Here is a 14,252-nt window from a genome sequence, read left to right as displayed (position 1 = left end):
CTCCCTGGGGCAAGGAGGGGTGGGAAGTGACTGGGATGTGTGTAATGGGGCGGGGGGGGGGGGGGGGGGGGGGGGAGGGGGAGGTCGCCGGCACCCCAGATGAAAGGCCGGGCTAACCGCCGCCGTGCCCAATTAGAGAGCCCGGCCGGGCGCCAGAGTTCTGAGCGCGATCTCGGGGACCCTCTCCTCCCAGTCCGGAGACTCAGCGAAGCCTGGCAGCGCCAAGAAGAGACTCCTAGCTCCGCGACTGAGTTCGAGGAAGGGGATATCGGACTGGAGAGAGATAAATGGGCTGGGCATGGAAAGGATTTACGGAACAAGACAGCTGGGGGCTATACGGATGGGGAGGGGGGCCGGGAAGAGGGCCTTGGAACGGCGGCAGGGATTTTAGCCCCTCCCCATAATCTCAAATAATCCTGGTACTGGGAGGGAAATGGGAGCATAGGAGTAAAATCTGGGTCTCTGGCAGGGGCGAGGGAGCACCAGCTGGGGTTGTGGATGGGTCTGGGGACCATTCTTGCAGCATTCATCTGGACAAAAGAGACCCTTGGAACATCCCCAGTGGGGAGGGGGCCAAAAAGTGGCTTGAATCCTTCTCTCAAATTCCCCCAAATCAACATTCAAGAAAAAAAAAATAACAACCAAAAATCACTCAAGATCTACACGTGCTGTCAACCCAATACAGGCAGATCTCTGCCTCCAAATCTCCTTCTCCATTATAGAGCCCTCAAGCCTGACAAGGCCCTGTGAGAGGCCGGGTGAGAAGCCACGTGGTGCCCTGGGTTGCTGGGGGCGGTGCCTTCTGAGGTCCGGTTCCAGCCGGGAGCTGAAGGGCAGGGGTGCTTCCCCGAACGGCGCTCCTCGACTGTGTGCCCCTCACCTCTAGGCAGGGGGCGCCTTAGCCCGGGAGAGACCACAGCCCCGGGGGCGGGCCCCGCGGGGCGCGCTCCTCCCATGCGGGTGTCAGGTTTACGGAACAGAGCTGCCCGGCAGGACGCGCGGTGGCCGCGAGGATTCCATTCGCCAGACCTGGCCCAGCTTGACCCTGCCGGGGCGCGCCATGTTCCCTCGTGGGTCCCGAAGGCGCCGCCCGGGGCGCGCGGTGAGCCGTACTCAGGGCAGGGGTGGTGGGGGCCAGGGCGTAAACTGAGGCCCAGGTGAGGGGCAGAGGATGGAGGCTCGCTGGGACCTCCTTCTCCAGGATTCCCAGACCCAAAGGATAGGGCCGCTGGAGCCATATGGATGGATCATCATCTCTCCATACACCTTTATCAGCACCTAGTGCGCTTCCCCCTCCTGTGAATTATAGGAAAGGATTCTGTGGACAAAAAGATTGGGTCCTGGGGTCCTGGGTTGAGCAGGAACCTCCTGAATGAAGGAAGCCCCCCATCCCCCACCCCGCATTCCTTAGGCTGAGGAGTGGTATTCCATACTCCTGGGGTGCCTGATTGCTGATATGAGAGACTGGGATTTGGGGGAGAGGGCTTCTGCCTGAGCCAGAGAACTTTTTACTTCCTAGATAGGAAGGTCTCTCTTTTCTTTTGGAGGGGTGTCTCTGATGGGAGAAAGTGGGGTCTGGTTTGGGGTGGTACAGAGGAGGGAAGAGCCTAGGATTTGAGGGGTAAGGGCCCAGGCTTCTCGGGGTAGGGGTTTCTGAATGGAGCAGGGGCCTCTTGAGATGCTGGGGGAGGGTCCCCAGTTGCTTGGTTAAGAGGGGGTGAAGTGAGGGCTTGGGGGAGGGGATTCTGGCCTGGACAGGTGATTGGGGACCTTGAGATCCTGAAGCGAGGGACTGGGCACATGTGGAGAGCCCAAGGAAGGGTAAGGTCTCTGACTCCTAATGCTGTGGAATTGAAGTGCTGCTGGCCTCGTGCGTGGGGAGGGAACATCCAGATTAAGGACTCTGGGGAGGGTACTCTGAGTTCTGGGGACACGTTTGAGGCCTGGAGGGGTCCGAGGCTGGGTAAGGGGGTCCAAGGCCGGCCCGGGGAGGGGAATTCTTGAGAAAGGGGCATTATAGGGAGGTGGCTTCAGCCGCCCCGCCTCTGCCTCGGTCATGTCCTCCTCCCCCACGCTCCGGGCGCTGTCCCAGCCTGCCCAGCGCTGCCCTGGTGGGACAGGCCCCAGCGTGTAGTCTCGGGCCCTGGAGTGGGGAGGCGGGCGTTGACGTCTCTCTTCCCCGCCCCTGCGCTTTGCCGGTCCCGCGTCTTCCCCCGCCCACTACAGCCTCTAAAGACTGAGGACACAGACCGCGGCCAGCCCTGCAACTCCTGTCGGGAGCAGTGTCCCGGCTTCCTGCTGCACGGCTGGAGGTAGGTGACCCCCCCGCCCGGGGGCCCCCCCTTAGCCAGAGCCCCGCCCTCGGGGAAACCGCTAGAGGCTTAGCCACGCCCCTAGGCTTGCGCTCCGCCCACAAGGGGGAGCTCTGGCGGGGAAAGAGCTTCACGCTCAGATTTTAGGGCTCCGCCCCTGACTCTTTCCCAAGAGTCTTGTGCCCAGGAAAGCCCCACCCACTGCATGGCCCTAGGGGAGTGTCCTCCCTAAGCCTCTGCGTCCCAGCCCTAGGGAGATTCTCAGCTCCGGCAGAGAATCGCCGCCCACTGTCCTCCACCTCCCACCCCACTGAGGCTCAGAATTCCTCTCCCGGACCCAGGGTCCTGTCCTCCTACTGGATCCTGGTCCCCCCCAAAATCCCGTAAAATATCACAGCTCCCAGGAAACAAACAGGGCCCTCCTCCCGGGCTCAGAGCCCTGCCCACAAGTTCAGAGCCTCGTCACAGGTTGAAGCCCCGCCTCTAGGGAAAGTTGCCTGCCACGTTCTGCGGGGAAGCCTCTAGATTTATAACTCCAATCTCGGTCTCGGGGCAGGGGACACCCCTACTCAGGCCCCTCTGCGCGTGAGTCCCAGAGATGAAAAGTCAAGGGATGTCCTTGAGACCTCACTGTCCCATCCCTTCACGTCCCGCCCCCAGGCTCACAGCCCTGCTCCCCAGGTCCCCGCCACGCCCTCAACCCCTCGCCAGCTCACAGCCCTGCTTTCATCTGGAAGCCGAGCCTCTTGCTGCTAGCGCCTCCCATCCACCCCCACCCCCCCCCACCCCCCCCCAACCCCCCCACCCCGCCTCAGCCGGCCCACCGGCCCCAGGGCCACCTCCTCTCAGCTCCGCCCCCAGCCCCCACCCAGAGCCTTTTGGTGGTAATAATCTGCATGTCACCGCCCCTCAATTGGGCTTCCTTTGGCCGCCCAGGGGTCCAGGCCTGGGCAGCCGCATTGGTAACTGACGCCCAACCCGGCCCCCTCAGAAAGATCTGCCAGCACTGCAAATGCCCGCGGGAGGAGCACGCGGTGCACGCGGTGCCTGTGGACCTGGAACGCATCATGTGTCGGCTAATCTCGGACTTCCAGCGCCACTCCATCTCCGATGATGACTCGGGCTGCGCCTCCGAGGAGTACGCCTGGGTACCCCCAGGCCTCAAGCCAGAGCAGGTGACCAAAGGCCAGCCACCCTCTCTCTGGCTCTCCAGCGGGTGCGTGCACGCGCACAACCCTGCTCAGATAGGACCCTGCTAGGCTGTTTCTGGGGCCAATCCGGGGTGCGTGGTCAGACTGTGGGTGTCCTTCTGACCCCTCTGTGAGGGGTGGTCAGCCCCTGCCCTCATACATCACTGCACACCCCACTCCTATTCTACTCCTGACCTCAGGCTTTATCCCAGCCCTTCATTCACTTCATCTCCATTGATGCAGCCACTCCACAAATTTATTGAGCATCTACTCTGTGTCAGACACTGTTCGAGACACTGAGGACACTGTAGTGAACCAAACACACAAACTCTGTCTGCCCACATGGAGGTTAGATTCCAGAAGGGAGTTACAAATCTGTAAATATAGGCCAGATGGTGGGTGCAAGGGCTATGGAAGAAAAAAAAAAATTAAAGGCAGGGAAGGGGAGGTGGGGAGAGGGATAGACATTCAGGTGTTAGAATTGTAAATAGGATGCCCAGGTAAGCTTTTCTGAGGAGATGATGTTTAAACTGTCCTGAAGGAGGTAAGAATGAAAGTCATGCAGCTCTCAGCTAAAAGTCATCCAGGCAAAGGGAAGAGGCCTTAAGCTAGAGCATGTTTGGAATGTTCTTTTCTCTGGTTCTCTTTTTTCTTGTTTTTTGTTTGTTTTTCTTTTTTTTTCTTTTTTTGTATTTTTATTTTTTCTCATCTTTGTTCAGAATGTTTGAAGAGGCCTGTGTAGTTGGAGCAATGTGCATGAGGAGAGTGGTTGCAGGTGAAGTCAGAGAGGTGATCGGGGCCTTGAAGGGGACTTTGGCTTTTACTCTGAATGAAAGGGAAACCACAAGTGGGCAGAAGAGGGGCAGGATCTGTCATATGATTTAAAAGGGACAGGATCCGACTAATGAGTGAAGAATGAATTTTAGGGGTAAAGGTGGGAGCATGGAGACCAGCAAGGAGGAAGCTACTGCAATAGTCCAGATGACTGATGATGGGGCTCACAGTGGAAGTAGTGAGAAGTGGTCCAAACCTAGATATATTTTGAAAGGAGAGCCAAAGTTGTGGGACTGAGGGAGAGAGGAGTCAAAGGGGACCCAAGGAGGACAGACAAGGCAGGAGCAAGCCCGGGGGGTAAGACTGTAAGTTTGATTTTGGACATCTTGAGTTTGAGATGCCTGTTGGACATCTAAGGGGTAATGTTGTCTGGAATTCAAGGGAGAGGTCAGGGCCAAAGATGGGCATTTGTGAGCCATTAGCCAAAAGACAGTATTTACAGCCATGAAGTTGGATATAATTCTCAGGAGAGTGAGTTTAGACAGACAAGAAGAGAACCAATGACTGAGCCCTAGGACCCTCCCACATGTTGGGACCAGCTAGTTAAGGAAGAATCAAAAGAGAGACAGAGAAGGAACAGCTCGTAAGGTAGGAGGAAAACTAGGCATGTGTGGTATCCTGGAAACCAAGGGAAGAAAGGGTTTCCAGGAAGAGGGAGTGATGGGCCGTGTCCCACACTACCGATGGGTTAAGTAGAATGAGGCCTGGGCAAAAAAAGATAGATTGAGGTGCCGGGTCAGGGAGTGAACCCTGGGCCTCATATATGGGAAGCCAGTGCTCAACCACTGAGCCACATCGACTCCCCTGAATTAGTTTTTTCGTTTGTTTAGTTGTTTGGTTTTTTGTTTGTTTTGGAGAGGCACCAGGGACAACGTTTTTTAACAATGTGGACATCATCGACAACACTGACAGGAGCAGCTTTGGAGAAGGGGTGGAAATGAAAGTCTGTTGGGAGTGGGGTCAAAAGAGAATGGGAGGGAAGCGGATGTGGCTCAACTGGTAGATCGGCCGCCTACCATATAGGAGGTCCAGGGTTCGAACCCAGGGCCTCCTGACCCATGTGGTGAGCTGACCCATGCGCAGTGCTGATGCATGCAAGGAGTGCCGTGCCATGCAGGGGTGTCCCCCCGCATAGGGGAGCCCCATGTGCAAGGAGTGCACCTGCAAGGGGAGCCACCCCGTGCGAAAAAAGCACAGCCTGCCCAGGAGTGGCACCACACACACAGAGAGCTGATGCAGCAAGATGACACAACAAAAAGAGACACAGATTCCTGGTGCCGTTGAGAATGCAAGCAGACACAAAAGAACACACAGTGAATGGACACGAGAGCAGACAACGGGGGGGGGGGGGGAGTGTTTAAATAAAACAAATCTTAAAAAAAGAGGAGAGGAAGTGGAGGCAGCAAGTACAGACAAGTCCTTTGAGGAATTCTACCGTAAAGGGAAGGAAAAACATGGGACAGCAGCTGGAGGGAGAAGTGGGGTCAGGACATAAGGGAACTCTCAGCAGACTTGGGAGCTGATGGAAATGATCTGCCTGGGAGGGGAAATGAATCCTGTAGAAAGGAGAGGTGGCAGGAGTCAGTAGATGCTCCTTTCTGATGACTTTAATTTTATCAGAGAAAGAAGTAAGGACCCACCATCCTACTGCATCCACCTCATCCCTATTCTCATTTGTTTTTTTTTTTTCCCCATCCTTCATGTCATCCCAGGTATACCAATTTTTCAGCTGCCTCCCAGAAGACAAGGTCCCCTATGTCAACAGCCCCGGGGAGAAATATAGGATCAAGCAGCTGTTGCACCAGCTGCCCCCACATGACAGTGAGGTGAGGACAAAGACTGGAAAGGCTTCCCAGGCAGAGGGCACAGCCTGGGCAAAGGCAGGGAAGCTGGGAAGAAATGGGCAGGACCTGAAGAGGACCAGGTGAGCCGATTTGAGGTGGATGCAGGTGAAAGGTCTGGAGGAACGGGCCGTGAAGGGGTACTCGGCAAAACCACAGTTGGGCCTTGGAGGAAGAGGTAAGGGTTGGGCATTTCAGGCAAGAGGTACCCTCTAAATATCTAAAAGGTGACTTTTGTTGAGGGTGGATGAAGTCTGGAAGAGGGTGGGGGGGACAGGCATCAGGGAAGGAGCTTGGAAGATGCCCCTCTCTCCCTACTCCTAGGCACAATACTGTACAGCTCTGGAAGAAGAGGAGAAAAAGGAGCTCAGGGCCTTCAGTCAGCAGCGAAAGCGGGAGAATCTGGGGCGTGGCACGGTGCGCATCTTCCCAGTAACCATCACTGGGGCCATCTGTGAGGAGGTAAGCCGTGGAGGGCCTAGGCGAGTGAGCAATGCCTTTGCACCAAGCCCTGAGGTGCACGCTCTCTCAGGCCCTGGGGAGATGAGGTCTGCCACTTAGGTCTCGTGGTCTGTCTTTTGGGTTCACTCTGGAAAACAGGGTCTGTCCCTCAAATCCCACTCTTGGGCAAGTACTATCTGTCTCAAAGACCAGCCCAGTGAGTGGGGTCTGTCTTTAGGGACCCTGGTGTGTGAAATCTGTCCCTCAGAGCCCACTGTTGGGCAAAGTCTCAGTCTCTAAAGAGGTCCTAGTGGGTTGTACCTCCTCTGTGGTTTCCTCCTCTCCCCGCAGTGGAGGTGGACCAGGGCCGTCTCTGTGACCCTCCTGTGGTCATGGCTCAGGAGTTGTCCATAAGAACCCACCCACAGTGGCAGGGCCTGTCTCTAGAGACTCCTGGTAGGGGAAATTTGTCCCCAAGGTCCGTCCCCCACCTTTTCCCCTCCAATCAGGGGGAAGCTGTCCTCAGATCCAACAATGAGGTGAGGGTTGTGCCTAAGTTAGCCGCAGGTGGAGACACTTGTCAGTGGTTTGATACTTGGTCTTGTCAGTATCAGAGCTACCCCATGGGTGGTCAGAAAAGACACCCCCTCATGGGGAAAGCTTGGTGTGGCCCTTGGTGATGGTGCTGGGGTCTTTCTGTCATTTGGCAGTGTGGGAAGCAGATTGGAGGCGGGGACATTGCCGTGTTCGCCAGCCGCGCAGGTCTGGGCGCCTGCTGGCACCCACAGTGCTTTGTGTGCACCACATGCCGGGAGCTGCTGGTGGACCTCATCTATTTCTACCACACTGGCAAGGTCTACTGCGGCCGCCACCATGCCGAACGCCTGCGCCCACGCTGCCAGGCCTGTGACGAGGTGTGTGCCTACCTGACCCCCCACCCCCGGGGCGCGCTGGGAGTAGAGGGGGGCTGACAAAGACCAGGGGCAGGCCCTTCCGACGGCCACAGGTCGTCCGTGTCTCCCCAGATTATCTTCTCCCCTGAGTGCACAGAGGCCGAGGGCCGGCACTGGCACATGGGTCACTTCTGCTGCTTCGAGTGTGAGGCATCCCTAGGAGGCCAACGTTATGTCATGCGTCAGAGCCGCCCCCACTGCTGCGCCTGCTATGAGGCCCGCCACGCTGAGTACTGTGATGGCTGTGGGGAGCACATCGGTGGGTGAATGTGGGGCTGAACAGAGGGACGGGTGGGACAGCTGGGCCACAGCCACCCCACCAAGATTCCTCCTATCCTCCAGGCTCCACCCCACATTATACCCTATACCCTAAATCTAGCCCCAGCACCATCAGCACCACTGGCTGATACCCTCACTGCAAGCCTCAACTTCCCCCTGCTTCTGTTATGCCAGGCTACACCATGCTTTCTAAATCCCACCTAGCAACACTGTTTGCCCACCCTCCTAAGCCCTGCCCCTACCACCTAGGCCTCCTCCTTCCACCTGAAATCGCCCTTAATGTCTAAGCCTGGCTTCCATCTTAGGAGTCCAATGCCCACTCCCCTTTAGGGCTCGCCTTCTGGGAGGGACAACCTGGGAAAAAAAGGGAGGAGAGGGGGGAAACATTTACCAGCCAGGCTCCAGGAGACAAGGAGGATGGGGAAGGGCTGGGGCGAGGAACAAACCTGGGTTTTCCTGCCTTCTCCTGAGAAGGGCACCCATTCCAGAGAGGTGGGGCAGATTCCTGTGTGTGAGCATTCCGGGGCACCAGGCCTCCAATTCCTCACCTCTTCCCCAGGAGGGTCCCATTCAGGAAGGGTGGGCGTGGGACCTGGGGGCTCTACCTCAGTTTCCCTCCTCACATCGGTCCCAACAGGCCTGGATCAAGGCCAGATGACTTACGAGGGCCAGCACTGGCACGCCTCAGACCGCTGCTTCTGCTGCAGTCGCTGTGGCCGGGCCCTGCTGGGCCGCCCCTTCCTGCCACGCCGCGGCCTGATCTTCTGCTCGCGCGCCTGCAGCCTCGGGCAGGAGCCTGCCGCTACCCCAACTGGCCGTCGCAGCTGGAGCGCGGGCACCGTCTCAGCCCCTCTGGCCGCTTCCACATCCTCTTTCTCTGTGGCCGAGGGGGCGGCCGAGACGGCGGCCAAAGTGACCAGCACCCAGTCGGGACCTGGTAAGCCCCTTGGGCCTGCCCCGCCAAGGCCATGACCCCTGGCTCAGCCCCAGCCCTTCGCCTCTTTTGCCCAGCCCTGTCCCAATCTCCAACCCCAACTGCACCCACTTCATGAACCCAGGTTCTGTCCCCTCCTGTCAAAGGCCTGTCCCCTACCTCAGTCTGGCCCTGCTTGACCCCAAGTTCCTCCTCATTTCCTCAATCCTTGACTGTCCACCCTCGGATCCCAGGCACTGACCTCACACAATCGTTAACACGTGTTTATTACAGCCTAAGCCCCACCCTTTTCCCACCCCCAGTCCCTGAACACGCCCAATACGCCAATCCGGTCTTGTCCTCCTGCGCTCTTACTTCCAACCTCAGCCTACTCCAAGCCTCCCTGGACTCTCCTGCCTCCCTGCCCCTCTCCGACCCCTGGCTCCACTTTACCAGCCCTGATGGGGGAAGGGGAGAAGAGAAGGCCCCTCCACAGGAGGGACCAGGACAGAGTGGAGGACAGACACATGGAGTCAATGCATCTCTCCCTTTCCAGCTATAGGCCCCGAAGAGCCCGCCCGCTTTCTGAGAGGTGCCCCCCACCGCCACTCCATGCCAGAGCTAGGGCTCCGCCATGCCCCCGAGCCACCCCCAGGATCCGGGTGCGGATCCCCGGACCCGCACCCGGGAGATGGTGCCTTCGGCCGCCAAAGCGCCCCACGCGTCAGCTTCCGTGACCCTCTGGTGTCTGAGGGAGGCCCACGACGGACCCTGAGTGCACCCCCAGCCCAGCGCCGCAGGCCACGCAGCCCTCCGCCCCGGGCCTCCAGCCGCCACCGCCACCACCACCACCACCACCACCACCATCACCACCGCCACCGCCACCGTTCCAGCAGACACCGCCACCATCAGTGTGACTCAGGATCAGGGTCTGATTCAGAATCTTGCTCCAGCTCACCCTCCAGCCCCAGTTCAGAGTCCTCAGAGGACGATGGCTTCTTCCTGGGGGAACGCATCCCACTGCCCCCGCATCTGCGCAGGCCCACACCCCCTCAGGACCCTGCAACTGAGACCCCCAGCTCCCCACACCCTTCGCTCCCCGGGGACCCACGCCCAGGGATGCCTCGCCAGGCCCGAGACAAGAGCTGCATCGTGGCTTGAAGGTCAGGCGGTTCTGGCGGGCTCCATTCTCCAGTCTGTGTAGATAATGCCCAAACCGGAGTCATAGGTCCCCTTCCTCCTTCCCTCCTTTGTCTTTTGATGTTACCGAAGTATAATTTAATATTTGTTGTCAAACAGACCTGGCCTCTTTGCCTCCTTGCCCCAGGTGTCCTCTTCCCCCCCATATATTTCCCCCTCCTGGTGCTTGAGTTGACTCATATTTAATCAAAGGATTCATTCACCCATTATCATCTTTTCTAGCCATCTGTTTATTATTTATCCCTCCAGAGAAACACCCCCACACCAAGGAGGTTAGTTGCAGTGGGTTCCAACCTGGGGCCTGCAGTCTGAAACCTCCCCATCCACTTTGGGGCTTAGGTGGGGCAAGGTCCAGGCAGAACTGGGTCCTCCTTTTGGATACTGCAGAAGGAAGGGCCACCTAAGCACAGGCAGAAATGTGGCCACACCCAGGAGGATTGATTGGCAGGCCGGAAGACCAATTCTTCCTGATGAAGGCACTTTTACCGCTTTAGGGGGGCTGGGAGTTGGCTGGGAGTGTTGTGGGGGCAGGGAGGAGTTATTTGCAGGTTGCAGAAGGAATTGAGGGGGGAGTTCGCCTACACCGAGCCATCTGCCGGGTCTGCAGGGTGAGGAAAAAGACAGAAAGCATTGGCTAGATCCATATATACCCATTTAACAGACAAGAATAATGAGGCCTATGAAAGGACAGGCCCTGGGCCAAAGCCCTAAGTACCAAGTACCAAAAAGGGACACAGCAGACATTCAGGCCCCTGGGAGAACCCCTTCCTTCTCTCCTCTACCCCCTAGCCCCACCCCTTCCTTCTCTTCTCTGCCTCCTCGGCATGCCCTACCTTCCACGCCCACCCCACCAGGGACACACATATACACTTACCAGTGGGGGCTGCTGTATGTCTTTGCTGCCGCAAGGGGAAGGTGATATAGGCATCGTAGCCAAAGAGGGCTGTAGCGATTAGGCCCAGTACCTGTGGGTGGCAGCAGGTGATGGAGTGAGGGGGGTTGGCTTAGGCTGGTCAACCTACTCAGCCTCTAACCCCCATGTATCCACCACCTCCGGTGCCTCTCACAGGGGTGGCAAATCAAGCCCCAGGTTGGGAAGTCAAAGAGCCCCCAGGGAGGGAAGCAGATTCCACTCAACTGATAGGGCGTCCGTCTACCACATGGGAGGTCCGTGGTTCAAACCCCGGGCCTCCTTGACCCGTGTAGTGCTGGCCCATGTACAGTGCTAATGCGTGCAAGGAGTGCAGTGCCACGCAGGGGTGTCCCCCCCCCCCAGCCACAGGGGAGCCCCATGCGCAAGGAGTGCGCCCTGTAAGGAGAGCCACCCCATGCAAAAAAAAAGTGCAGCCTGCCCAGAAGTGGTGCCACACACACAGGGAGAGCTGATGCAACATTAAAAAGAGACAGTTTCCCAGTGCCGCTGACAAGAATACAAGCGGACACAGAAGACTACATAGTGAATGGACACAGAGAGCAGACAAGGGGGGTGGGAGGAAGAAAGAAATCTTAAAAAAAGAGCCCCCAGGGGAAGAAACCAGGAGACTGGACTCTACCCCACCCTCCCTCTTCCTAGTACCTCTCAGCACAGGCAAAACCACACTAAGGCCCCACATGCAGGGGCACCATTTGTACTGTATATTAGAAACAAAGTTCCAGAGGAAGCTGAAGGAGGAGCTCCCCATTTGCACTTCCCACAGAGGTCCCTGGGCCAGACAAGGGACTGTCCTTGATGGCAAATGCTGATCTTGGGAGGAAGCTGGGAATGCAAAATCAAGGTCTGGGCCAGACTTCTGCAGCATGAACATGGAAGCCCCCAGAGCAGGGGGTCACACACTTTCTGCCCAGAAAATGAGGCAGAAAAGGCCCCTGGGTCCCGGAGCCCCTCTCTCACCTGTGCTTTTGGAGTCGCTGCCAAGGGCCTTACCCCAGCGATGATTTTGGAGTGGTTTCCTTTCTCAACAAGGACGACAATGGAGGTGATCAGGTAGAGGATGGCAGCTATGAGAGTTCTGAAGAAATCCTGCAAAGGGCGGGGCGTGTGAGGGGGAGAGAAGAGAAGGGGGAAGTCAGAGCCCAGAGACTCCCCAGGACAAACTCCCAGGTGCCCCGGCCCCTCCCCAGCCTCGCCATTCTCAGCCCTCTTCTCACACTCCAGGGCCAGTTGATGAACTGTATCTTCGTGTGCAAGTCACACATATAGATGACAAAGAAGACAGCAGCAAGGATCATTTCCACCACTGACAGGGAGAATACCCTTGATAGTTGTAGGAGGCGCTGTAGCAAATCAGAATCACCAGGCACAGTATCTGGAGGGATGACAGCAAAGAGGGCCTCCATCAGCTCCCAAGGCTTAAATTGGGGGTCTCAAACTCAGATGTCTCTGGGGGCTGGGAAAATGACAAATAGTAATAGCGAATGGCTTACTGTGGGCTTACAGTGCTCTGAACATTATTCTAGGAGTTTTGCAAGTATCATCTCACTTAATTATCACAATCACCTAATGAGATGGCTACTATTTATTAGTGCCCTATTTTATAGATGAGAAAACTGAGGCACACAGAGGTTAAGTGACTTGCCTAGGGGTCACCCAGCTAGTAAGGAGTAGAGTTGGGTGCCTCAGTTTCCTCCCTTTTCCCTTTCTGGGCAGGGGCTGCTGAAGGGAGGGGTGCTGCCAGGTGTTTTGTGAGCCCTGCTGGCACCACCTTCCTGGCCTTGAGAAGGCGGGACGTGCGGTCCCCCGGCAACCCCTGGGGAAACAGTGGGAGTGACACCCCAGGGGCAGGGCTCCGTTAAAGGCACCGCGCCCCTTTTACAAATGACTCAAAGGCGGTGCCCACTTTGGGGGAAGCGGGAAATCAAGGTTCCTGAGCGGCCCAGAGAGCTAAAGGACCTCCCACCTGGCCCCCAGAAGGGCAAGAAAGAACCGACCAAGGGTGGGGCTCCTGCCCCCGCCCCCAGACTAGCGCGCAGGGGGCCCCACCCCAACAGGCCCGCCCCTGGGCGCCCTGCCAGCCCGCCGGCCAGTGCTCAGGCCGCACCACGCCCTGCCACGGGAGCCCCCCCCACCTACCAGCCGGACCCCTTCGATGTGTCCACGCGGGTTTCCCGCGCACACATACGCCTCTCCCCACATGCTCTATGGGCCCCTCGCCTTATCCCGTGGGCCAGGCGCTCCCCCAGCCCCTTCCCCACAGCCACCGACTCGCCCCGCGCCCCCGGCTTCGGGCCTGGGCCATGAAGCCACCCATCCACCCTCGTCCCACGGCACAGCACCCTCGGCCACGTGCGTGCCTCCCCCCGCGGCCGCACGGCTCCGCGTGGTCCGGCCACCCCGCGCGGCTTTTGCCCACCCGCCGGCCCCGGGGACGCTCACAATCTCAGCAAACAGGAGAATGCCCTTTCGGGTGCGCGAGAAGTTGGTGCAGGCAGCCCAGCAGCCGGGGGCCGAGAGGCGCTCGGAATCCGCCATGACGTGGGTCGGAGGCCGGGGAGGTGCGGGGGATCTGCTCGCTGGCTCGCGGGTTCGAGGACGCTGCGCGCCCGGCCGTGGTGCCCGCTGTCTGGCCGGCAAGGGGGCCCCGGGGCGAAGGAGGGAGTGAATCACCGCGCGCCGAGCGAAGCGGGCGGGGGCCGGAGGGGGCCGGGCCAGGTGGCTGACGCCCCGGAAGCCCCCTCGCCCCGCCCGGCAAGGATACCGGCCGCCCCGCGCCCCAGCCCCCGGTGTACCCATCTGCCGGGCCGCCGGCCTTTGAGGCTCGGCAGTTTGGGGTACCAGGAGCGGGAATGGCAGGCCCCTTTGCCTTTTCGTCTTAGACTACAAACGCGCCTGAGGCGGCCTCAACTCGGAACTGCGGGATCTGGCTTGAAGAGAGTGACTCAGTTTCCTTAGCTGTAAAAACAAGACGGTGATATTCGGAATACTTCACATTTTATAGAGTTTTCCCAGTAGTGCATCGACAGCCTATTACTTAAGACTCTCAGCTGGGCCTGTGGCTGCCCTGTTTAAAACAAAACAAAACAAAACAGCACGTTTGGATTTCTTAAACGCAATAAGGCAAAACTGAAAAGTGTCCCTCGTTAGGTAAGATCAGGTTTTGTCACCAAATGGTGCCAACTTGTGGAAAAACTGTTGGTTTCCTGAGCTTGTTTTTGGTCTTTTGAATTGTGGATAAAGGATGGTGGACCCTGGAATAAACCTCAGTGCTGGAAGATGGACAGATAGAGGCTGCTAGTGTGAGCACCAAGCACCCAGTAAATAGTGGTAGACATTATCAGTAAGGTCAGAGGGG

At 58.0% G+C, this 14,252-nt stretch overlaps 2 protein-coding genes across 2 annotated transcripts; one reads left to right on the top strand and one right to left on the bottom strand.

Annotated features, from left to right (window-relative positions):
* The first annotated feature begins 829 nt into the window (after positions 1 to 829).
* PRICKLE3 (prickle planar cell polarity protein 3) lies at positions 830 to 10,061 on the top strand. Its single transcript, XM_058292107.2, has 9 exons — positions 830 to 1,102; positions 2,227 to 2,312; positions 3,304 to 3,487; positions 6,049 to 6,162; positions 6,502 to 6,639; positions 7,329 to 7,532; positions 7,644 to 7,830; positions 8,488 to 8,787; positions 9,320 to 10,061. The coding sequence occupies exons 1-9, from the start codon at positions 1,061 to 1,063 to the stop codon at positions 9,922 to 9,924; spliced, it is 1,860 nt and encodes a 619-aa protein (XP_058148090.1). The 5' UTR covers positions 830 to 1,060; the 3' UTR covers positions 9,925 to 10,061.
* Positions 10,062 to 10,175: 114 nt separating this feature from the next.
* On the bottom strand, positions 10,176 to 13,587 carry PLP2 (proteolipid protein 2). Its single transcript, XM_004465019.4, is given in 6 exon segments — positions 10,176 to 10,564; positions 10,838 to 10,928; positions 11,888 to 11,983; positions 12,112 to 12,212; positions 12,215 to 12,269; positions 13,337 to 13,587. Coding segments are annotated over 6 exon segments (462 nt in total). The 5' UTR covers positions 13,433 to 13,587; the 3' UTR covers positions 10,176 to 10,541.
* Between the last annotated feature and the right edge of the window lie 665 nt (positions 13,588 to 14,252).

Source organism: Dasypus novemcinctus, chromosome X (assembly GCF_030445035.2).
Source record: "Dasypus novemcinctus isolate mDasNov1 chromosome X, mDasNov1.1.hap2, whole genome shotgun sequence".
Classification (NCBI taxonomy): Eukaryota; Metazoa; Chordata; class Mammalia; order Cingulata; family Dasypodidae; genus Dasypus; species Dasypus novemcinctus.
This window is presented reverse-complemented; position numbering and strand designations above follow the sequence as displayed.

What these genes read in the sequence shown, in the direction of transcription:
- PRICKLE3 (XM_058292107.2), top strand. Translation starts at nt 1,061, where the DNA reads ATGTTCCCTCGTGGGTCCCGAAGGCGCCGCCCGGGGCGCGCG. An exon ending in CAGGCCTCAAGCCAGAGCAG is followed by an intron (nt 3,488 to 6,048) that starts GTGACCAAAGGC and finishes ATGTCATCCCAG; the next exon opens with GTATACCAATTTTTCAGCTG. An exon ending in CTGGGGCCATCTGTGAGGAG is followed by an intron (nt 6,640 to 7,328) that starts GTAAGCCGTGGA and finishes GTCATTTGGCAG; the next exon opens with TGTGGGAAGCAGATTGGAGG.